General features: G+C 53.0%; 1 protein-coding gene across 4 annotated transcripts in view; it reads right to left on the reverse strand.

The window, feature by feature from the left end:
* Positions 1 to 23,368, reverse strand: part of abr (ABR activator of RhoGEF and GTPase) — a 138,725-nt gene that overhangs the window by 59,210 nt on the left and 56,147 nt on the right. For all 4 annotated transcript variants that reach the window (XM_080183703.1, XM_080183701.1, XM_080183698.1 and 1 more), the window contains 4 exons: positions 18,725 to 18,910; positions 14,971 to 15,078; positions 14,792 to 14,852; positions 1,126 to 1,178 (listed from right to left, as the gene is read on the reverse strand). In XM_080183703.1, coding sequence (XP_080039829.1) covers positions 1,126 to 1,178; positions 14,792 to 14,852; positions 14,971 to 15,078; positions 18,725 to 18,910 — 408 coding nt within the window. The remainder of the gene's footprint in view (positions 1 to 1,125; positions 1,179 to 14,791; positions 14,853 to 14,970; positions 15,079 to 18,724; positions 18,911 to 23,368) is intronic.

Genomic DNA, 23,368 nt, shown 5'->3' on the forward strand with positions numbered 1-23,368 from the left:
GCCGCACTGTCAGAGGGTCAGTACTGAGGGAGTGCTGTACTGTCAGAGGGTCAGTGCTGAGGGAGCGCCGCACTGTCACAGGGTCAGTGCTGAGGGAGTGCCGCACTGTCAGAGGGTCAGTGCTGAGGGAGTGCCGCACTGTCAAAGGGTCAGTGCTGAGGGAGTGCCGCACTGTCAGAGGGTCAGTGCTGAGGGAGTGCCGCACTGTCAGAGGGTCAGTGCTGAGGGAGTGCCGCACTGTCAGAGGGTCAGTGCTGAGGGAGCGCCGCACTGTCAGAGGGTCAGTGCTGAGGGAGTGCCGCACTGTCAGAGGGTCAGTGCTGAGGGAGCGCCGCACTGTCAGAGGGTCAGTGCTGAGGCAGTGCCGCACTGTCAGAGGGTCAGTGCTGAGGGAGTGCCGCACTGTCAGAGGGTCAGTGCTGAGGGAGTGCCGCGCTGTCAGAGGGTCAGTGCTGAGGGAGTGCCGCACTGTCAGAGGGTCAGTGCTGAGGTAGCGCCGCACTGTCAGAGGGTCAGTGCTGAGGGAGTGCCGCACTGTCAAAGGGTCAGTGCTGAGGGAGTGCCGCACTGTCAGAGGGTCAGTGCTGAGGGAGTGCCGCACTGTCAGAGGGTCAGTGCTGAGGGAGTGCCGCACCGTCAGGGGGTCAGTGCTGAGGGAGCGCCGCACTGTCAGAGGGTCAGTGCTGAGGGAGCGCCGCACTGTCAGAGGGTCAGTGCTGAGGGAGTGCCGCACTGTCAGAGGGTCAGTGCTGAGGGAGCGCCGCACTGTCAAAGGGTCAGTGCTGAGGGAGTGCCGCACTGTCAAAGGGTCAGTGCTGAGGGAGTGCCGCACTGTCAGAGGGTCAGTACTGAGGGAGTGCCGCACTGTCAGAGGGTCAGTGCTGAGGGAGTGCCGCACTGTCAGAGGGTCAGTACTGAGGGAGTGCCGCACTGTCAGAGGGTCAGTGCTGAGGGAGTGCCGCACTGTCAGAGGGTCAGTGCTGAGGAAAAGGATTGGTGGATACGGGGTTGGTGAAGCTGTGCTTTGGGACACAGGTTTCCCCTCTCCTCTTTGCTCTGTCCAGTTCCACTACCTCCTCCTACAGCCACACATCGCCATGCCAACAGAAAAGCTTCAATACTCACATGGAGCACCAGAGTGCTTCGAGTGACTCGATCAATTGGCTTGTAGAGCAGAGCTGCAAGAAAACACACCATCAATTCAGAGCTTTACTCTGTATCTAACCCCGTGCTGTACCTGTCCTGGGAGTGTTTGATGGGGGACAGTGTAGAGGGAGCTTTACTCTGTATCTAACCCCGTGCTGTACCTCTCCTGGGAGAGTTTGATGGGGGGACAGTGTAGAGGGAGCTTTACTCTGTATCTAACCCCGTGCTGTACCTCTCCTGGGAGAGTTTGATGGGGGGACAGTGTAGAGGGAGCTTTACTCTGTATCTAACCCTGTGCTGTACCTGTCCTGGGAGTGTTTGATGGGGGGACAGTGTAGAGGGAGCTTTACTCTGTATCTAACCCCGTGCTGTACCTGTCCTGGGAGTGTTTGATGGGGGACAGTGTAGAGGGAGCTTTACTCTGTATCTAACCCCATGCTGTACCTCTCCTGGGAGAGTTTGATGGTGGGGACAGTGTAGAGGGAGCTTTACTCTGTATCTAACCCTGTGCTGTACCTGTCCTGGGAGTGTTTGATGGGGGCAGTGTAGAGGGAGCTTTACTCTGTATCTAACCCCGTGCTGTACCTGTCCTGGGAGTGTTTGATGGGGGGACAGTGTAGAGGGAGCTTTACTCTGTATCTAACCCCATGCTGTACCTCTCCTGGGAGAGTTTGATGGTGGGGACAGTGTAGAGGGAGCTTTACTCTGTATCTAACCCTGTGCTGTACCTGTCCTGGGAGTGTTTGATGGCGGACAGTGTAGAGGGAGCTTTACTCTGTATCTAACCCTGTGCTGTACCTGTCCTGGGAGTGTTTGATGGGGGGACAGTGTAGAGGGAGCTTTACTCTGTATCTAACCCCGTGCTGTACCTGTCCTGAGAGTGTTTGATGGGGGACAGTGTAGAGGGAGCTTTACTCTGTATCTAACCCCGTGCTGTACCTGTCCTGGGAGTGTTTGATGGGGGGACAGTGTAGAGGGAGCTTTACTCTGTATCTAACCCCGTGCTGTACCTGTCCTGGAAGTGTTTGATGGGGATAATATTTGAGGCTTATTCACTTGTTAAATTGCAGGAATTCAGTGAGATTGAGCTGGGTCTGGCTGAGTGACAGGTTTTGTGCTGAACTTGCTTCAAATCATAGAATCCGACAATACAGGATGAGGCCATTCAGCCCATTGAGTCTGCATTGTCTCTCTGACAGAGCAACTTACACGTTCATTCCACCCCTCCCCCTCACCCTTTTCCCATAACCTCACACATTTAGCATGGCCAATCCACCTAACCCGCATATGTTGCAGACTGTGGGAGGAAACCAGAGCATCTAGAGGAAACGCACGCAGATACGGGGAGAATGTGCAGATTTTGCACAGGCAGGAATTGAATCAGGTCCCTGGCGCCGTGAGACAGCAGTGTTAACCCACTGTGTCACCGTGTCCCCGGGGAATCGAACCCGGGTCCCTGGCGCTGTGAGACAGCAGTGTTAACCCACTGTGTCACCGTGCCCCCGGGAATCGAACCCGGGTCCCTGGCGCTGTGAGACAGCAGTGCTAACCCACTGTGTCACCGTGCCCCCGGGAATCGAACCCGGGTCCCTGGCACTGTGAGACAGCACTGTTAACCCACTGTGTCACCGTGCCCCCCCCCCGGGAATCGAACCCGGGTCCCTGGCGCTGTGAGACAGCAGTGCTAACCCACTGTGTCACCGTGCCCCCGGGAATCGAACCCGGGTCCCTGGCGCAGTGAGACAGCAGTGCTAACCCACTGTGTCACCGTGCCCCCGGGAATCGAACCCGGGTCCCTGGCGCTGTGAGACAGCAGTGCTAACCCACTGTGTCACCGTGCCCCCCAGGGAATCGAACCCGGGTCCCTGGCGCTGTGAGACAGCAGCGCTAACTCACTGTGTCACCGTGCCCCCCCGGGAATCGAACCTGGGTCCCTGGCGCTGTGAGACAGCAGTGCTAACCCACTGTGTCACCGTGCCCCCCCGGGAATCGAACCCGGGTCCCTGGCACTGTGAGACAGCAGTGTTAACCCACTGTGTCACCGTACTGCCGGGAATCGAACCCGGGTCCCTGGCGCTGTGAGACAGCAGTGTTAACCCACTGTGTCACCGTGCCCCCGGGAATCGAACCCGGGTCCCTGGCGCTGTGAGGCAGCAGTGCTAACCCACTGTGTCACCGTGCCCCCGGGAATCGAACCCGGGTCCCTGGCGCTGTGAGGCAGCAGTGCTAACCCGCTGTGTCACCGTGCCCCCGGGAATCGAACCCGGGTCCCTGGCGCTGTGAGACAGCAGTGCTAACCCACTGTGTCACCGTGCCCCCGGGAATCGAACCCGGGTCCCTGGCGCTGTGAGGCAGCAGTGTTAACCCACTGTGTCACCGTGCCCCCGGGAATCGAACCCGGGTCCCTGGCGCTGTGAGACAGCAGTGCTAACCCACTGTGTCACCGTGCCCCCGGGAATCGAACCCGGGTCCCTGGCGCTGTGAGACAGCAGTGTTAACCCACTGTGTCACCGTGCCCCCAGGAATCGAACCCGGGTCCCTGGCGCTGTGAGACAGCAGTGCTAACCCACTGTGTCACCGTGTCCCCCGGGAATCGAACCCGGGTCCCTGGCGCTGTGAGACAGCAGTGCTAACCCACTGTGTCACCGTGCCCCCGGGAATTGAACCCGGGTCCCTGGCTCTGTGAGACAGCAGTGCTAACCCACTGTGTCACCGTGCCCCCCGGGAATCGAACCCGGGTCCCTGGCGCTGTGAGACAGCAGTGCTAACCCACTGTGTCACCGTGCCCCCGGGAATCGAACCCGGGTCCCTGGCGCTGTGAGACAGCAGTGCTAACCCACTGTGTCACCGTGCCCCTGGGAATCGAACCCGGGTCCCTGGCGCTGTGAGGCAGCAGTGCTAACCCACTGTGTCACCGTGCCCCCGGGAATCGAACCCGGGTCCCTGGCGCTGTGAGACAGCAGTGCTAACCCACTGTGTGACAGCAGTGCTAACCCACTGTGTCACCGTGCCCCTGGGAATCGAACCCGGGTCCCTGGCGCTGTGAGGCAGCAGTGCTAACCCACTGTGTCACCGTACTGCCGGGAATCGAACCCGGGTCCCTGGCACTGTGAGACAGCAGTGCTAACCCACTGTGTCACCGTACTGCCGGGAATCGAACCCGGGTCCCTGGCGCTGTGAGACAGCAGCGCTAACTCACTGTGTCACCGTGCCCCCCCGGGAATCGAACCTGGGTCCCTGGCGCTGTGAGACAGCAGTGCTAACCCACTGTGTCACCGTGCCCCCCCGGGAATCGAACCCGGGTCCCTGGCACTGTGAGACAGCAGTGTTAACCCACTGTGTCACCGTACTGCCGGGAATCGAACCCGGGTCCCTGGCGCTGTGAGACAGCAGTGTTAACCCACTGTGTCACCGTGCTGCCGGGGAATCGAACCCGGGTCCCTGGCACTGTGAGACAGCAGTGTTAACCCACTGTGTCACCGTGCTGCCGGGGAATCGAACCCGGGTCCCTGGCGCTGTGAGACAGCAGTGTTAACCCACTGTGTCACCGTGCCCCCGGGAATCGAACCCGGGTCCCTGGCACTGTGAGACAGCAGTGTTAACCCACTGTGTCACCGTGCCCCCCGGGAATCGAACCCGGGTCCCTGGCGCTGTGAGACAGCAGTGTTAACCCACTGTGTCACCGTGCCCCCGGGAATCGAACCCGGGTCCCTGGCGCTGTGAGGCAGCAGTGTTAACCCACTGTGTCACCGTGCCCCCGGGAATCGAACCCGGGTCCCTGGCTCTGTGAGACAGCAGTGCTAACCCACTGTGTCACCGTGCCCCCGGGAATCGAACCCGGGTCCCTGGCGCTGTGAGACAGCAGTGTTAACCCACTGTGTCACCGTGCCCCCAGGAATCGAACCCGGGTCCCTGGCGCTGTGAGACAGCAGTGCTAACCCACTGTGTCACCGTGCCCCCGGGAATCGAACCCGGGTCCCTGGCGCTGTGAGACAGCAGTGCTAACCCACTGTGTCACCGTGTCCCCACGGGAATCGAACCCGGGTCCCAGGCGCTGTGAGACAGCAGTGCTAACCCACTGTGTCACCGTGCCCCCGGGAATCGAACCCGGGTCCCTGGCGCTGTGAGACAGCAGTGTTAACCCACTGTGTCACCGTGCCCCCAGGAATCGAACCCGGGTCCCTGGCGCTGTGAGACAGCAGTGCTAACCCACTGTGTCACCGTGCCCCCGGGAATTGAACCCGGGTCCCTGGCTCTGTGAGACAGCAGTGCTAACCCACTGTGTCACCGTGCCCCCGGGAATCGAACCCGGGTCCCTGGCGCTGTGAGACAGCAGTGCTAACCCACTGTGTCACCGTGCCCCTGGGAATCGAACCCGGGTCCCTGGCGCTGTGAGGCAGCAGTGCTAACCCACTGTGTCACCGTGCCCCCGGGAATCGAACCCGGGTCCCTGGCGCTGTGAGACAGCAGTGCTAACCCACTGTGTCACCGTGCCCCTGGGAATCGAACCCGGGTCCCTGGCGCTGTGAGGCAGCAGTGCTAACCCACTGTGTCACCGTACTGCCGGGAATCGAACCCGGGTCCCTGGCGCTGTGAGACAGCAGTGCTAACCCACTGTGTCACCGTGCCCCCGGGAATCGAACCCGGGTCCCTGGCTCTGTGAGACAGCAGTGTTAACCCACTGTGTCACCGTGTCCCCCCAGGGAATCGAACCCGGGTCCCTGGCGCTGTGAGACAGCAGCGCTAACTCACTGTGTCACCGTGCCCCCCCGGGAATCGAACCTGGGTCCCTGGCGCTCTGAGACAGCAGTGCTAACCCACTGTGTCACCGTGCCCCCCCGGGAATCGAACCCGGGTCCCTGGCACTGTGAGACAGCAGTGTTAACCCACTGTGTCACCGTGCCCCCGGGAATCGAACCCGGGTCCCTGGCGCTGTGAGACAGCAGTGCTAACCCGCTGTGTCACCGTGCCCCCGGGAATCGAACCCGGGTCCCTGGCCCTGTGAGGCAGCAGTGCTAACCCGCTGTGTCCCCGTGCCCCCGGGAATCGAACCCGGGTCCCTGGCGCTGTGAGGCAGCAGTGTTAACCCACTGTGTCACCGTGCCCCCGGGAATCGAACCCGGGTCCCTGGCGCTGTGAGACAGCAGTGCTAACCCACTGTGTCACCGTGCCCCCAGGAATCGAACCCGGGTCCCTGGCGCTGTGAGACAGCAGTGCTAACCCACTGTGTCACCGTGCCCCCCCGGGAATCGAACCCGGGTCCCTGGCGCTGTGAGACAGCAGTGTTAACCCACTGTGTCACCGTGCCCCCCCGGGAATCGAACCCGGGTCCCTGGCGCTGTGAGACAGCAGTGCTAACCCGCTGTGTCACCGTGCCCCCGGGAATCGAACCCGGGTCCCTGGCGCTGTGAGGCAGCAGTGCTAACCCACTGTGTCACCGTGCCCCCGGGAATCGAACCCGGGTCCCTGGCGCTGTGAGGCAGCAGTGTTAACCCACTGTGTCACCGTGCCCCCGGGAATCGAACCCGGGTCCCTGGCGCTGTGAGACAGCAGTGTTAACCCACTGTGTCACCGTGCCCCCAGGAATCGAACCCGGGTCCCTGGCGCTGTGAGACAGCAGTGTTAACCCACTGTGTCACCGTGCCCCCGGGAATCGAACCCGGGTCCCTGGCGCTGTGAGGCAGCAGTGTTAACCCACTGTGTCACCGTGCCCCCGGGAATCGAACCCGGGTCCCTGGCGCTGTGAGACAGCAGTGCTAACCCACTGTGTCACCGTGCCCCCGGGAATCGAACCCGGGTCCCTGGCTCTGTGAGACAGCAGTGCTAACCCACTGTGTCACCGTGCCCCCCGGGAATCGAACCCGGGTCCCTGGCGCTGTGAGACAGCAGTGCTAACCCACTGTGTCACCGTGCCCCTGGGAATCGAACCCGGGTCCCTGGCGCTGTGAGGCAGCAGTGCTAACCCACTGTGTCACTGTGCCCCTGGGAATCGAACCCGGGTCCCTGGCGCTGTGAGACAGCAGTGTTAACCCACTGTGTCACCGTGTCCCCCCGGGAATCGAACCCGGGTCCCCGGCGGTGTGAGACAGCACTGTTAACCCACTGTGTCACCGTACTGCCGGGAATCGAACCCGGGTCCATGGCTCTGTGAGACAGCAGTGTTAACCCACTGTGTCACCGTGCCCCCCGGGAATCGAACCCGGGTCCCTGGCGCTGTGAGACAGCAGTGTTAACCCACTGTGTCACCGTGCCCCCGGGAATCGAACCCGGGTCCCTGGCGCTGTGAGACAGCAGTGCTAACCCACTGTGTCACCGTGCCCCCGGGAATCGAACCCGGGTCCCTGGCGCTGTGAGACAGCAGTGTTAACCCACTGTGTCACCGTGCCCCCTGGGAATCGAACCCGGGTCCCTGGCGCTGTGAGACAGTAGTGTTAACCCACTGTGTCACCGTGCCCCCGGGAATCGAACCCGGGTCCCTGGCGCTGTGAGACAGCAGTGTTAACCCACTGTGTCACCGTGCCCCCGGGAATCGAACCCGGGTCCCTGGCGCTGTGAGACAGCAGTGTTAACCCACTGTGTCACCGTGCCCCCGGGAATCGAACCCGGGTCCCTGGCGCTGTGAGACAGCAGTGCTAACCCACTGTGTCACCGTGCCCCCGGGAATCGAACCCGGGTCCCTGGCGCTGTGAGACAGCAGTGTTAACCCACTGTGTCACCGTGCCCCCTGGGAATCGAACCCGGGTCCCTGGCGCTGTGAGACAGTAGTGTTAACCCACTGTGTCACCGTGCCCCCGGGAATCGAACCCGGGTCCCTGGCGCTGTGAGACAGCAGTGTTAACCCACTGTGTCACCGTGCCCCCGGGAATCGAACCCGGGTCCCTGGCGCTGTGAGACAGCAGCGTTAACCCACTGTGCGCTGAGTGACAGTTATGGATCGAGCCCCTTCCTGCACAGGAATTGCAGACTGGCAGGTCTTGGAATTCTCGCAAACAGGATGGCGCATCAGGAAGACCAGAAACAAACAAATAACTGGCAGAGATCCCGCCCCACCGCGCGCACCGATCCCGCCCATTACACCAAGAACAAAGAAAATTACAGCACAGGAACAGTGTGGCGGGCGGGATCTCCGCGTGTGGCGGGTGGGATCTCTGCGTGTGGCGGGCGGGATCTCCGCGTGTGGCGGGTGGGATCTCCGCGTGTGGCGGGCGGGATCTCTGCGTGTGGCGGGTGGGATCTCTGCGTGTGGCGGGCGGGATCTCCGCGTGTGGCGGGCGGGATCTCCGCGTGTAAACCCATTAGGTTTGGAGGGCCGAAGGGCCTGTTCCTGTGCTGTAATTGTCTTTGTTCTTTGTGTAATGGGTGTGACCATGCTGCCCGACTGAACTAAAACCCCCTACCCTTCCGGGAACGTATCCCTCTATTCCCATCCTATTCATGTAATTATCAAGACATTCCTTAAAAGTCACCACTGTATCCGCTTCCACTACCTCCCGCCGGCACCGAGTTCCAGGTACCCACCACTCTCTGTGTAAAAAATCTTCCTCGTAGACAGAGGGGAACCTCATAGACAGGGGGTAGACAGAGGGGAACCTCATAGACAGGGGGTAGACAGAGGGGAACCTCGTAGACAGGGGGTAGACAGAGGGGAACCTTGTGGACAGGGGGTAGACAGAGGGGAACCTCGTAGACAGGGGGTAGACAGAGGGGAACCTCATAGACATGGGGTAGACAGAGGGGAACCTCGTAGACAGGGGGTAGACAGAGGGGAACCTCGTAGACAGGGGGTAGACAGAGGGGAACCTCGTAGACAGGGGGTAGACAGAGGGGAACCTCGTAGACATGGGGTAGACAGAGGGGAACCTTGTGGACAGGGGGTAGACAGAGGGGAACCTCGTAGACAGGGGGTAGACAGAGGGGAACCTCGTAGACAGGGGGTAGACAGAGGGGAACCTCGTAGACAGGGGGTAGACAGAGGGGAACCGGTGGATGTGGTGTTTCTCGATTTTCAAAATGCATTTGATAAGGTGCCACACAAAAGGTTGCTACAGAAGGTCGAGGGACATGGAGTTGGGGGTAGGGTGTTAGCGTGGATAGAGGATTGGCTGTCTAATAGGAGGCAGAGAGTGGGGGTCAATGGGTGCTATTCTGATTGGCGGTTGGTGACTAGTGGAGTGCCCCAGGGGTCGGTGCTGGGGCCTCAGCTATTTACCATTTATATAGATGATCTGGAGGAGGGGGCTGAGTGTAGGGTGTCAAAATTTGCTGATGACACGAAGATGAGTGGAAAAGCAAATTGTGCAGAGGGTGTGGAAAGTCTGCAGAGGGATCTGGATAGGCTGAGCGAATGAGTGAGGACCTGGCAGATGGAATACAATGTTAGTAAGTGTGAGGTTATCCACTTTGGCAGGAATAATAGTAGGAGGGATTACTATTTAAAGGGCGAAAAGCTGCAGCATGCTACGGTGCAGAGGGACCTGGGGGTCTTTGTGCACGAGTCGCAAAAACCCAGCTTGCAGGTGCAGCAGATGATCAAGAAGGCGAATGGGATGCTGGCCTTCATAGCGAGGGGGATAGAATATAAAAGCAGGGAGTTCTTGCTGCAACTGTACAGGGCATTGGTGAGGCCACAGCTGGAGTACTGTGTGCAGTTTTGGGCGCCGTACTTGCGCAAGGATATTTTGGCCTTGGAGGGAGTGCAGAGGAGGTTCACTAGGCTGATACCGGAGATGAGGGGGTTGAGTTATGAGGAGAGGCTGAATAGACTGGGTCTGTACTCGTTGGAGTTTAGAAGGATGAGGGGGGATCTTATAGAGACATATAAGATAATGAAGGGGATGGATAGGATAGAGGTGGAGAGATTCCTCCCGCTCAGAAAGGACAGCAGGACTAGAGGGCACAGCCTCAAGATAAGGGGGGGTTGCAGTTTAGATCAGAGTTGAGGAGGAACTTCTTCACTCAAAGGGTGGTGAATCTCTGGAATTCTCTGTCCGTTGAAGTGGTGGAGGCTGCCTCGCTAAATATATTTAAGTCACGGGTAGATAGGTTTCTGATAGACAAGGGAATTAAGGGTTATGGGGAGAAAGCGGGAAAGTGGAACTGATCCACTTCAGATCAGCCATGATCTTATTGAATGGCGGGGCAGGCTCGAAGGGCTAGATGGCCTACTCCTGCTCCTATTTCTTATGTTCTTTTAAACCTTGCCCCTCGCACCTTAAACCTGTGCCCCCAGTAATTGACTCTTCCACCCTGGGAAAAAGCTTCTGACTATCCACTCTGTCCGTGCCTCTGATAATCTTGTAGACTTCTATCAGGTCTCCCCTCAACCTCCATCACTCCAGTGAGAACAAACCAAGTTTCTCCAACTCTCCCCATAGCTAATGCCCTCCATACCAGGCAATGTCCTGGTAAATCTTTTCTGTACCCTCTCCAAAGCCTCCACATCCTTCTGGTAATGTGGCGACCAGAATTGAACATTATATTCCATGTGCAGCCTGATTAAGGTTCCATAAAGCTATAGCATGACTTGCCAATTTTTAAACTCAATACCCCGGTCGATGAAGGCGAGCATGCCGTATGCCTTCTTGACTACCTTCTCCACCGGCATTGCCACTTTCAGTGACCTGTGTACCTGTACACCCAGATCCCTCTGCCTATCAATCCTCCGAAGGGTTCTGCCATTTACCGTATATTTCCTATCTGTATTAGACCTTCCAAAATGCATTACCTCACATTTGTCCGGATTAAACTCCATCTGCCATCTCTCTGCCCAAGTCTCCAACTGATCTATATCCTGCTGTATCCTCTGATGGTCCTCATCGCTATCCACAAATCCACCAACCTTTGTGTCATCCACAAACTTACTAATCAATCCAGTTCTATTTTCCTCCAAATCATTTATATATATTACGAACAGTAAAGGTCCCAACACTGATCCCTGAGGGACACCACTTGTCACAGTCCTTCATTCAGAAATGTACCCTTCCACTGCTACCCTCTGTCTTCTTTGACCGAGCCAGTTTTGTATCCACCTTGCCACTTCATCTCTGATCCCATGCGACTTCACCTTCTGCACCAGTGTGCCATGAGGGACCTTGTCAAAGGCCTTACTGAAGTCCATGTAGACAACATCCACTGCACTACCCTCAACAATCATCTTCATCACTTCATTGAAAAACTCAATCAACTCATGAGACACGACCTCTCTTTCACAAAACCATGTTGCCTCTCAATAATACGTCCACTTATTTCCAAGTGGGAATAAATCCTGTCTCAAAGAATCCTCTCCAATAATTTCCTACCACTGATGTAAGGCTCACCGATCTGTAATTACCTGGATTATTCTTGCTGCCCTTCTTAAACAAAGGAATAACATTGGCTATTCTCCAATCCTCTGTAACCAGTGAGGATACAAAGATTTGTCTCAAGGCCCCAGCAATTTCCTCCTTTGTCTCTCTCAGTATTCTGGGGTATATGCCATCAGGCTTGGGGACTTGTCTACCTTAATGTTTCTCAAGAACCCCAATACCTCCTCCTTTTTGATGTCAACATGACTCAAACTATCTCCACATCCTTTCCCAAACTCATCATCCAGCAAGTCCTTCTCTTTGGTGAATACTGATGCAAAGTACTCGTTTAATACCTCGCCCATTTCCTCTGGCTCCATGCATAGATTCCAGCTCTTGTCCTCGAGTTGGTGAACCCTCTCCCTGGCTACCCTCTTGCTCTTTATGTATCTGTAAAAAGCCAAGGGATTTTCTGTGGTCCTGCTGGCCAATTACTTTTCGTGACCCTTTTTAGCCCTTCTTACTCCTTCCTTAAGTTTTTTCTACACACAGAGTTCCTGCCCATTAGGCACAGAAATCCTGCACAATACATAAGAACATAAGAAATAGGAGCAGGAGTAGGCCATCTAGCCCTTCGAGCCTGCCCCGCCATTCAATAAGATCATGGCTGATCTGTTGTGGCTCAGTTCCACTTTCCCGCCCTCTCCCCATAACCCTTAATCCCCTCTCTTATCAAGAACCCATCAACCCGCTTCTTAAAAATATTTAGCGAGGCAGCCTCCACCACTTCAACGGGCAGAGAATTCCAGAGATTCACCACCCTTTGAGTGAAGAAGTTCCTCCTCAACTCCGTTCTAAACCGCCTCCCCTTTATCTTGAGGCTGTGCCCCCTAGTCCTACTGTCTTTTTTGAGCGGGAAGAGTCTCTCCACCTCTATCCTATCCATCCCATTCATCATCTTATACGTCTCAATGAGATCTCCCCTCATTCTTCTAAACTCTAACGAGTACAAGCCCAGTTTATTCAGCCTCTCCTCATAGCTCAATCCCCTCAACTCCGGCATCAGCCTAGTAAACCTCCTCTGCACTCCCTCCAGGGCCAAAATATCCTTGCGCAGGTGCGGCGCCCAAAACTGCACACAGTACTCCAGCTGTGGCCTCACCAATGCCCTATACAGCTGCAGCAAGACCTCCCTACTTTTATATTCAATCCCCCTCGCTATGAAGGCCAGCATCCCATTCGCCTTCCTGACCACCTGCTGCACCTGCAGGCTGGGTTTTTGCGACTCATGCACAAGGACCCCGAGGTCCCTCTGCACCGTCGCCTGCTGCAGTTTTTCGCCACCGATTACACGCAGAGATCTCCCCAATTACACGCAGAGCTCTCCCCCATTACACGCAGAGCTCTCCCCCATTACACGCAGAGCTCTCCCCCATTACACGCAGAGCTCTCCCCCATTACACGCAGAGATCTCCCCCATTACACGCAGAGATCTCCCCCATTACACGCAGAGATCTCCCCCATTACACGCAGAGATCCCGCCCCTTACACGCAGAGATCGCCCCCATTACACGCAGAGATCGCCCCATTACACGCAGAGATTCCACCCATTACACGCAGAGATCTCCCCCATTACACGCAGAGATTCTGCTCATTACACGCAGAGATTCCGCCCATTACACGCAGAGATCACCCCCATTACACGCAGAGATTCCGCCCATTACACGCAGAGATTCCGCCCATTACACGCAGGGGTCACCCCCATTACATGCAGGGGTCACCTCCATTACACGCAGGGGTCACCCCCATTACACGCAGGGGTCACCCCCATTACACGCAGGGGTCACCCCCATTACACACAGGGGTCACCCCCATTACACACAGGGGTCACCCCCATTACACACAGGGGTCACCCCCATTACACACAGGGGTTCCGCCCATTACACGCAGGGGTTCCGCCCATTACACGCAGAGATCCCGCCCATTACACGCAGAGATCCCACCCATTACACGCAGAGATCCCTCCCCTCACACGCAGAGATCCCACCCCTTACACGCAGAGATACCCCCATTACACGCAGGGGTCACCCCCATTACATGCAAAGATTCCGCCCATTACACGCAGGGATCACCCCCATTACACGCAGAGATTCCGCCCATTACACGCTGAGATCACCCCCATTACACGAAGAGATACCCCCATTACATGCAGAAGTCACCCCCATTACATGCAGAAGTCACCCCCATTACATGCAAGGGGCACCCCCATTACACGCAGGGATTCCACCCATTACACGCAGAGATCCCTCCCCTTACATGCAGAGATCCCGCCCATTACACGCAGAGATCCCGCCCATTACACGCAGAGATCCCGCCCCTTACACGCAGAGATCCCGCCCCTTACACGCAGAGATCCCGCCCATTACACGCAGAGATCCTGCCCATTACACGCAGAGATCCCGCCCCTTACACGCAGAGATTCCGCCCATTACACGTAGAGATTCTGCCCATTACACGCAAAGTGTTTCTGCATGAGTGACCCTATCAATCCTATATGAAGAGTAAGTCTGTGTCCACATGGTCACAGCTCACAATATTCCGACAGAGGCTTTTCCAATCTGAAGTGTTCAGTCTGAGCCTCGGATGCACTAACTCCGAGAGAATGCCCTCGCTGCTCTGGGAGCGCCCGTCACAGATAGAGAGAGCGTGCACTAACCATGGAGAATTCACAATCTCACTCAAATATCTCCGGAATGGTGAAGATCCCCAGTGGTACAGATTACTCGCTCTCTCGTTACAGAAGGTGACTGCAAGGACAAAGGAAACTGTTCCAAAAAATCAGAATAAATGGGGTAAAAATATTTGGATCAAGCCAGCAAAGATCTAGTTACTGAGGTAACAGGGAGCCTGCTATTGTCTTTTTCAGCCCTGAAATTCCTCTCTCTCTCTCACACACACGCGCGGAGCTGAATGAATGGAATGTGAATGAAGCAGGAATACAACAAAGACACACTGAGAATTTACCATAGCAGCTGCATTTACAGCAAAGCCTGAGGATCAGCAGGATTTCCATGGCTCCCTCTCCTCCCTCACCTCCTCATACACTGCCACTCTGTACTGTACACAGCAAAGCAGCAGGTTCCCCCCTCATATCAATCGATGGGGAGGGGGAAACAGGCTCACAGAGTGGGGTCTGGACAGAATGCCCATCAATCTGCTGCTACTTGGGTTCAGAACAATACAAACACAGCGAGTGCTCAGATCACAGCTTAACGTGTGGAAGCTGCGATGGGCATGTGGAAGTGGCAGAGTGGGAGGGTCGCATGGTTAGAGTACCGGGTCGCAAATTTACAGAAACTTACCTTCTAGAGTGATGGAGGTGGAACAATCCTTCGAATCCTTGGGGCTTTTGACTTTCAGATCCTTTGGAGAAAGAGAGAGAGAGAGAGAGTAGTCACATCAGAGACAGGCTCTGAACACAATCACCACAATCACAACCCGGTCTGCAAAAACTATTCCAGCCGTACCCCGTCCAACTCACCTCCGAAATCTTCTGGAAGTTGGCATTGGCTTGGCTGCATTTCCCAACCATCTCCACAGCAACTTTATAATTATCCACAAAGGCCTTGTAGACCCCCAGACTCTCTGCCTAGGGGGGAGAGGGGAGGGGAGAGAGGGGGGAGGGGAGGAAGGGAGAGTGGGAGGTGGAGACGGAGGGGGAAAGGAGGGGAGAGGGACAGGGATGGAGAGGGAAGGGTTGGGTTGTGGAGGGAGAAGGGAGAGGGAGGAGGGGAGGAGAAGAGAAAGATTAAGATTTAGAATCAAAAAGGTCTCAGAGGGATGAGATTGAACCTCTGGTCTGGCCCAATAGATCCAAAGACCTGTTTATAGCGCACGCTCAGCCTATCCCTCCCACACTGCCCTCTCCACCCCCTCCCACCCCTCACTCTCTGTCACCCTCTCTTCCCACTACACCACTCTCCCAGCTCCCTTCACCTCCTCATCATTACACTAATTCATTCCACCTCTCTCCATCTTTTCCTCTCTGTCTATCTCTCTCTCTCTCCTCATATCCTGGCTGGGAGGTTTGCTAAGGCTACTGGGGAGAGTTTAAATTAGAAAAGTTGCAGGGTGGGAGAGAGGAGGTTAGCTCGCAAATAGAGAGGGATTGTCGACAGTGTAAGAGGGAGAATAGACAGGTGACGGAGAAGTGGAGCACTCAGACCGAAGCTTTGAGATGTGTCTATTTTAACGCTAGGAGTGTTGTGAACAAAGTGGATGAGCTTAGAGTATGGATCGCTGCTTGGAAATGTGACGTGGTGGCCATTACAGAGATTTGGATGTCTCAGGGACAGGACTGGATACTTCAAGAGCCAGGATTCAGATGTTTCAGGAGGGACAGAGCAGGAGGCAAAAGAGGTGAGGGAGTGGCACTGTTGATCAGGGACAGTGTTATGGCTGTAGAGAAGATGGACGCTGTGGAGGGATTGTCTACAGTGTCTCTGTGGGTGGAAGTTCGGAGCAGGAAGGGATCAATAACTTTACTGGGTGTTTTCTACAGGCAGCCCAATAGTAACAGGGTTGTTGAGAAGCAGATAGGGAAACAAATCCTGGAGAGATGTAATAATAACAGAGTTGTCATGATTGGAGACTTTAGTTTCCCAAATATCGATTGGAATATTTCTAGGTTAAGGGGTTTAGGTGGGGAGGAGTTTGTTAGGTGTGTTCAGGAGGGTTTCCTGACACAGTATGTGAATAAGCCTACAAGAGGAGAGGCTGTACTCGATCTGGTATTGGGTAATGAACCTGGACAGGTGTCAGATCTCTCAGTGGGACAGCATTTTGGGGATAGTGATCATAACTCTATCTCCTTTACACTAGCATTGGAGAGGGATAGGATCAGGCAAGCTAGGAAAGTGTTTATCTGGAGTAAGGGGAATTATGAAGCCATCAGGCAGGAAATTAGAGACGTAAATTGGAAGGAGGTATTCTCGGGGAAATGTACCGAAGTAAGGTGGCAGATTTTCAAGGAATGTTTGTCTGGAGTTCTGCACAACAACGTTCCGATGAGACAGGGAGGTTATGGTAAGTTACAGGAACAATGGTGTACAAAAGTTGTAACGAATCTAGTCAAAAAGAAAAGTGTACAAAAGGTTCAGGGAGCTAGGTAATGTTAGGGATCTAGAGGAGGATACGACCTGTAGAAAGGAACTTAAGAAGGAAATTAGGAGAGCCAGAAAGAGTCATGAGAAGACCTTGGCAGGTAAGATTAAGGAAAACCCTAAGGCGATCTACAAATATGTGAAGAGTAAAAGGATGAGATGTGAAGGAATAGGACCTCTAAAATGTGACAGTGGGAAAGTTTGCATAGAACCGGTAAAAATAGCAGAGGTGCTCAATGAATACTTTACTTCTGTATTCACGGTGGAAAAGGATCTTGGTGGGTGTAGCGCAGGCTTGCAGCAGACTGAAAAGCTTGAGTACGTTGACATTAAGAAAGAGGATGTGTTGGAGCTTTTGAAAAGCATCAAGTTAGATAAGTCGCCAGGATCGGATGGGATGTACCCCAGGTTACTGTGGGAGATTGCTGAGTCCCTGGCGATGATCTTTGTGTCGTCAATGGAGACGGGAGAGGTTCCGGAGGATTGGAAGATTGCAGATGTTGTTCCTTTATTCAAGAAAGGGAGTAGAGATAGCCCTGGAATTTATAGACCAGTGAGTCTAACCTCAGTGGTTGGTAAGTTGACGGAGAAGATCCTGAGAGACGGGATTTATGAACATTTGGAGAGGTATAATATGATTAAGAATAGTCAGCACGGCTTTGTCAAAGGCAGATCATGCCTTACGTGCCTGATTAAATTTTTTTGAAAATGTGACTAAACACATTGATGAAGGAAGAGCGGTAGATGTGGTTTATATGGACTTCAGCAAGGCATTTGATAAGGTGCCCCATGCAAGACTTATCGAGAAAGTGAGAGGCCATGGGATCCCAGGGGTCATTGCTTTGTGGATCTAGAACTGGCTTGCCCACAGAAGGCGGAGAGTGATTGTAGATGGGTCTTTTTCTGCATGGAGGTCGGTCACCAGTGGAGTGCCCCAGGGATCTGTTCTGGGATCCTTGCTGTTTGTGATTTTTATAAATGACCTGGATGAGGAAGTGGAGGGATGGGCTGGTAAGTTTACCGATGACATGAAGGTTGGTGGTGTTGTGGATGGTCTGGAGGGATGTCAGAAGTTGCAGCGTGACATAGATAGGATGCAAGACTGGGCGGAGAAGTGGCAGATGGACTTCAACATGGATAAACGTGAAGTGGTTCATTTTGGCAGGTCCAATAGGCTGGCAGAATATAATATTAATGGTAGGAATCTTGGCAGTGTGAAAGATCAGAAGGATCTCGGGGTCCGAGTTCATAGGACGCTCAAAGCAGCTGCGCAGGTGGAAGCTGTGGTTAAGGCGGCGTATGGTGTACTGGCCTTCATCAATCGAGGAATTGAGTTTGGGAGTCGGGAGATAATGCTGCAGCTTTATAAGACCCTTGTCGGACCCCACTTGGAGTACTGTGCACAGTTCTGGTCGCCTCATTACAGAGAGGATGTGGAAGCCATTGAAAGGGTGCAGAGGAGATTTACAAGGATGTTGCCTGGATTGGGTGGCATGCCTTATGAGGATAGGTTGAGAGAGCTCGGTCTTTTCTCCCTGGAGAGACGAAGGATGAGAGGGGACCTGATAGAGGTTTATAAAATGTTGAGAGGTATAGATTGGGTGGATTCTCAGAGGTTTTTTTCCAGGGCTGAAATAGTTGTCACAAGAGGACACAGGTTTAAGGTGTTGGGGAGTTGGTACAGAGGAGATGTCAGGGGTAAGTTTTTCACTCAGGGGGTGGTGGGTGAGTGGAATCAGCTGCCGGCAGTGGTGGTGGAGGCGGAACGATAGGGTCTTTTAAGAGACATTTAGATAAGTACATGGAACTTAGTAAGATAGAGGGTTGTAGGTAAGCCTAGTAATCTCTCAGGTAGGGAGATGTTCAGCACAACTTTATGGGTCGAAGGGCCTGTATTGTGCTGTAGTTTTTCTATGTTCTATGTCTCTTTCCCTCTCCCTGTCTCTCTCCATCTCTCTCCCTTTCACTCTCACCTTCTATCTCCGTCGCTCCATTTCTGACCCTCTCCATCTCTCACCCTCTCCCTCTCTCCGTTCTCTCCCTGTCTCTGTCTCTCTCTCCCTCTCTCTCTCTCTCTCCCCCTCTCTCCGTCTCTCTCCTCATTGTCGCTCCCCCACTTTCACTCCCATTTACCAGTTTCAGGAAGAGGTGTCCTACGGAATGCTGCGAATCCCAGTTCTGGATTTTCGGACGCAGGCTGTCACAAAATTCCCGGTGAAAATGATGGATTTCTTGCACCTTATAGAAGATGGTGTCTATCTGCTGATTGGTCAGGACCGGTTGGGAGGTGGTAGCAGCAGCTTTGAGTGGCTTCAGTGGCTGCAATAGAAGGTTCCGGAAAAAGCCAGTCACATGGTCAATAGGATCCCACGTATAACCAACGCCGCACAGTTTCAAACACTGAGGCAAACTCAGTCCGGAGCCAACAATCACCAAACCAGAATTCCCAAAATAACTCCAGAGACCGAATCGGGAGCTTAATCCTCCTGGGAGAGCCACGGAAAATAATCTGGGGATGGGGACCAGGGGCAGGGTGAGGATGGGGATCAGGATGGGGACTGGAATTGGGGTCGGGATGGGGATCGGGGTCGGGATCAGAATGGTTACTGGGATGAGGACCGGGGTCCTGGGCTCGGATTTAAGCCGCTTACTGAACACTTCCTGCAGCCTCCCACATGTGGAGTTTCCCGGCTTGGCGATTTCCAAATTCCAGCAGTGTGTGTAAGCTATGACTCTCCAGGATGGAGTTTCCATGGATCTGGGACTTATTAGGTCAGCCTCGAGCTGCAGAGGGAGACGCAGGGGCAGTGGCTGTCTGCATTGTTAATAACCACAACATATACACACATCCAGCAAGGCCACTGGACACCAGGTTAACTGGACGTGGTCGGCTGGACCCTCAGCAGGGTCGGCCTACACCCAAATTCAAACTCACAGCAATGTAAGTGATTCTTAAATGAGGCCTAGCGAGCAACTGTGTCAGTCAAGGCAGCTCATTAACACCTGAAAGAGATAATTAAACCAGGAGCCAAAGATGGGACGCAATACCTTCTCTTCTCAGTTTGATCTTGTCATTGAGGTTTACAGCACGGAAACAGGCCCTTCGGCCCAACTTCTCCATGCCACCTAGTTTTTACACTAAGCTAATCCCAGTTGCCCGCATTTGCCCCATATCCCTCGATACCCATCGTACCCATGTAACTGTCTAAATGCTTTTTAAAAGATAAAATTGTACCCGCCTCTACTACTGCCTCTGGCAGCTCGTTCCAGACACTCACCACCCTCTGTGTGAAAAAATTGCCCCTCTGGACCCTTTTGTGTCTCCCCCATCTCTCACCTTAAACCTCTGCCCTCTAGTTTTAGACTCCCCTACCTTTGGGAAAAGATATTGACTATCTCACTGATCTGTGCCCCTCATTATTTTATAGACCTCTATAAGATCACCCCTCAGCCTCCTACACTCCAGAGAAAAGAATCCCAGTTTACATCGGTAGCACTGCTGCCTCACAGTGCGAGGGGCTCGGGTTCAGTTCCAGCCTCACATCACTGTCTGTCTGGAGTTTGCACATTTTCCCCGTGTCTGCATGAGTTTCATCCAAGTGCTCCGGTTTCCTCCCACATTCCAAAGATGTGTGGGTTAGGTTGACTGGCCATGCCAAATTGTCCCAAAGTGTCAGGGGGATTACCAGGGTAAATACATGGGGTTACGGGTAAGGGCCTGGGTGAGGTTGTTATCGGTGCAGTCTCGATAGGTCAAATGGCCTCCTTCTGCACTGCAGGGATTCTATGATTCTATCCAGCTTCTCCTTATAACTCAATCCATCAAGTCCTGGTAGCATTTTAGTAAATCTTTTCTGCACTCTTTCTAGTTTAATAATGTCCTTTCTATAATCGGGTGACCAGAACTGTACACAGTATTCCAAGTGTGGCCTTACCAATGTCTTTTTCAACTTCAACAAGACATTCCAACTCCTGTATTCAATGTTCTGACCAATGAAACCAAGCATGCCGAATGCCTTCTTCACCACTCTGTCCACCTGTGACTCCACTTTCAAGGAGCTCTGAACATGTACCCCTAGATCTCTTTGTTCTGTAACTCTCCCCAATGCTCTACCATTAACTGACTAAGTCCTGTCCTGGTTCAATCTACCAAAATGCATCACTTCGTATTTATCTAAATTAAACTCCATCTGCCATTCGTTAGCCCACTGGCCCAACTGATCAAGATCCTGTTGCAACTGGAGATAACTTTCTTCACTGTCCACTATGCCATCAATCTTCGTGTCATCTGCAAACTTACTAACCATGTCCCCTATATTCTCATCCAAATCTTTAATATAAATGACAAATTACAGTGGGGCCAGCGCTGATCCCTGAGGCACACCGCTGATCACAGGCCTCCAGTTTGAAAAACAACCCTCCACAAACACCCTGTCTTCTGTCATCAAGCCAATTTTGTACCCAATTGGCTATCTCACCCTGGATCCCGTCAGATTTAACCTTATGTAACAACCTACCATGCGGTACCTTGTCAAAGGCCTTGCTAAAGTCCATGTAGACAACATTAACTGCACTGCCCTTATCTACCTTCTTGGTTTCCCCTTCAAAAAACTCAATCAAATTTGTGAGACATGATTTTCCACTCACAAAGCAACGCTGATTGTCCCTAATCAGTCCTTGTGTCTCTAAGTGCCTGTAGATCCTGTCTCTCAAAATACCTTCCAACAACTTACCCACCACAGATGTGAGGCTCACTGGCCTGTAGTTCCCAGGCTTTTCCCTGCAGCCCTTTTTAAACAAAGACACAACATTTTCCCCTCTCCAATCTTCAGGCATCTCACCCGTGACTATCGATGATTCAAATATCTCACTGGGGGACCCACAATTTCCTCCCTAGCCTCCCACAATGTCCTGGGATACACTTCATCAGGTCTCAGGGATTTATCTATCTTGATGCACTTTAAGACTTCCAGCACCTCCTTCTCTGTAATATGTTCACTCCTCAAGACATCACTATTTATTGTCCCAAGTTCCCTCACATCCATGCTTTTCTCAACAGTAAATACTGATGAGAAATATTCATTTAGGATCTCATCCATCTCTTGTGGATCTGCACATAGATGACCTTGTTGATTCTTAAGACGCCCCATTCTCTCCCTGGTTATTCTTTTGCCCTTTAGGTATTTGTAGAAGCTCTGTGGATTCTCCTTTGCCTTATCTACCAAAATAATCTCATGTCCCCTTTTTGCGCTTCCGATTTCTCTCTTAACTCTACTCCAACAACCTCTTATACTCATGGGGGGAAATCATGAATTGGATTCAATTGGATTGTGAGTTTAGTTTTTGCAAATGGATTGGGGTTTGTCTGGTCCACTCTGAGCATTGGCTTTGTAACTTCAAGAATGGAGAATATGAAACCAGAGAAATGTAACTGCACATTGTGAACAGAACCTGGGAAGTGAATTGAGAATCTCGGTACTTTACAGATAAAAGCCCCTTTCTTTTTGGGAGAAATACAACTATCGACAGAAAATTCATGTAATTATACCATCAGCAACACCACATCTGCTCCATGAATTTTCAAAAGAAGCTCTCAATGAACGCACACACACACGCAAATACACACACAAACACACCCACCAACACATACGCCCATCAACCAACATGCACACACACACACACCTACAGGCATCTAGAGATGCAAGGACTGATTAGGGACAGTCAGCATGGCTGTGAGAGTAGAAAATCATGTCTCACAAATTTGATTGACTTTTTTGAAGGGGGAACCAAGAAGGTAGATGAGGGCAGTGCAGTTGCTGTTGTTTACATGGACTTTAGCAAGGCCTTTGACAAGGTACCGCATGGTAGTTGTTGCATAAGATTAAATCTCACGGGATCCAGGGTCTGGTATCTAAATGGATACAAAATTGGCTTCTTGACAGAAGACAGAAGGTGGTTGTAGAGGATTGTTTTCTAAACTGGAGATCTGATCTGTGACCAGTGGTGTGTCTCAGGGATCAGTGCTGGGTCCACTGTTATTTGTCATTTATATTAATGATTTGGATGAGAATTTAGTAGGCATGGTTAGTAAGTTTGCAGATGACACCAAGATTGGTGGCATAGTGGGCAATGAAAAAGGTTATCCAGGATTGCAACAGGATCTTGATCAATTGGGCCAGTGGGCTGACAAATGGCAGATGGAGTTTAATTTAAATAAATGCATGGTGATAAATTTTGGTCGACTGAACCAGGGCAGGACTTACAGAGTTAATGATAGGACTGGGGAGAGTTACAGAACAAAGAGATCTAGGAGTACAGGTTCATAGCTCCTTGAAAGTGGAGTCACAGGCGGACAGAGTGGTGAGGAAGGCATTCGGCATGCTTGGTTTCATTGGTCAGAGCATTGAAAACAGGAGTTGGGATGTCTTGTTGAAGTTGAACAAGACATTGGTAAGGCCACACTTGGAATACTGTGTACAGTTCTGGTCACCCTATTATAGAAAGGATATTATTAATTTTGAAAGAGTGCAGAGAAACTTTACTAGGATGCTCCCGGGACTTGATGGATTGAGTTATAAGGAGAGGCTGAATAGACTGGGACTTTTTTCTCTGGAGCGTAGGAGGCTGAGGGGTGATCTTACAGGGGTCTACAAAATAAGGAGGGGCATAGATTAACTAGACAGTCAATATATTTTCCCAAAGGTAGGGGTTTAAGGTGAGAGGGAGGATACAAAATGGTTTAGAGGAACAATTTTTTCACATAGTGGGCAGTGAGTG

Source organism: Carcharhinus amblyrhynchos, unplaced genomic scaffold (assembly GCF_965287045.1).
Source record: "Carcharhinus amblyrhynchos unplaced genomic scaffold, sCarAmb.v2.hapA scaffold_382, whole genome shotgun sequence".
Taxonomy (NCBI): domain Eukaryota; kingdom Metazoa; phylum Chordata; class Chondrichthyes; order Carcharhiniformes; family Carcharhinidae; genus Carcharhinus; species Carcharhinus amblyrhynchos.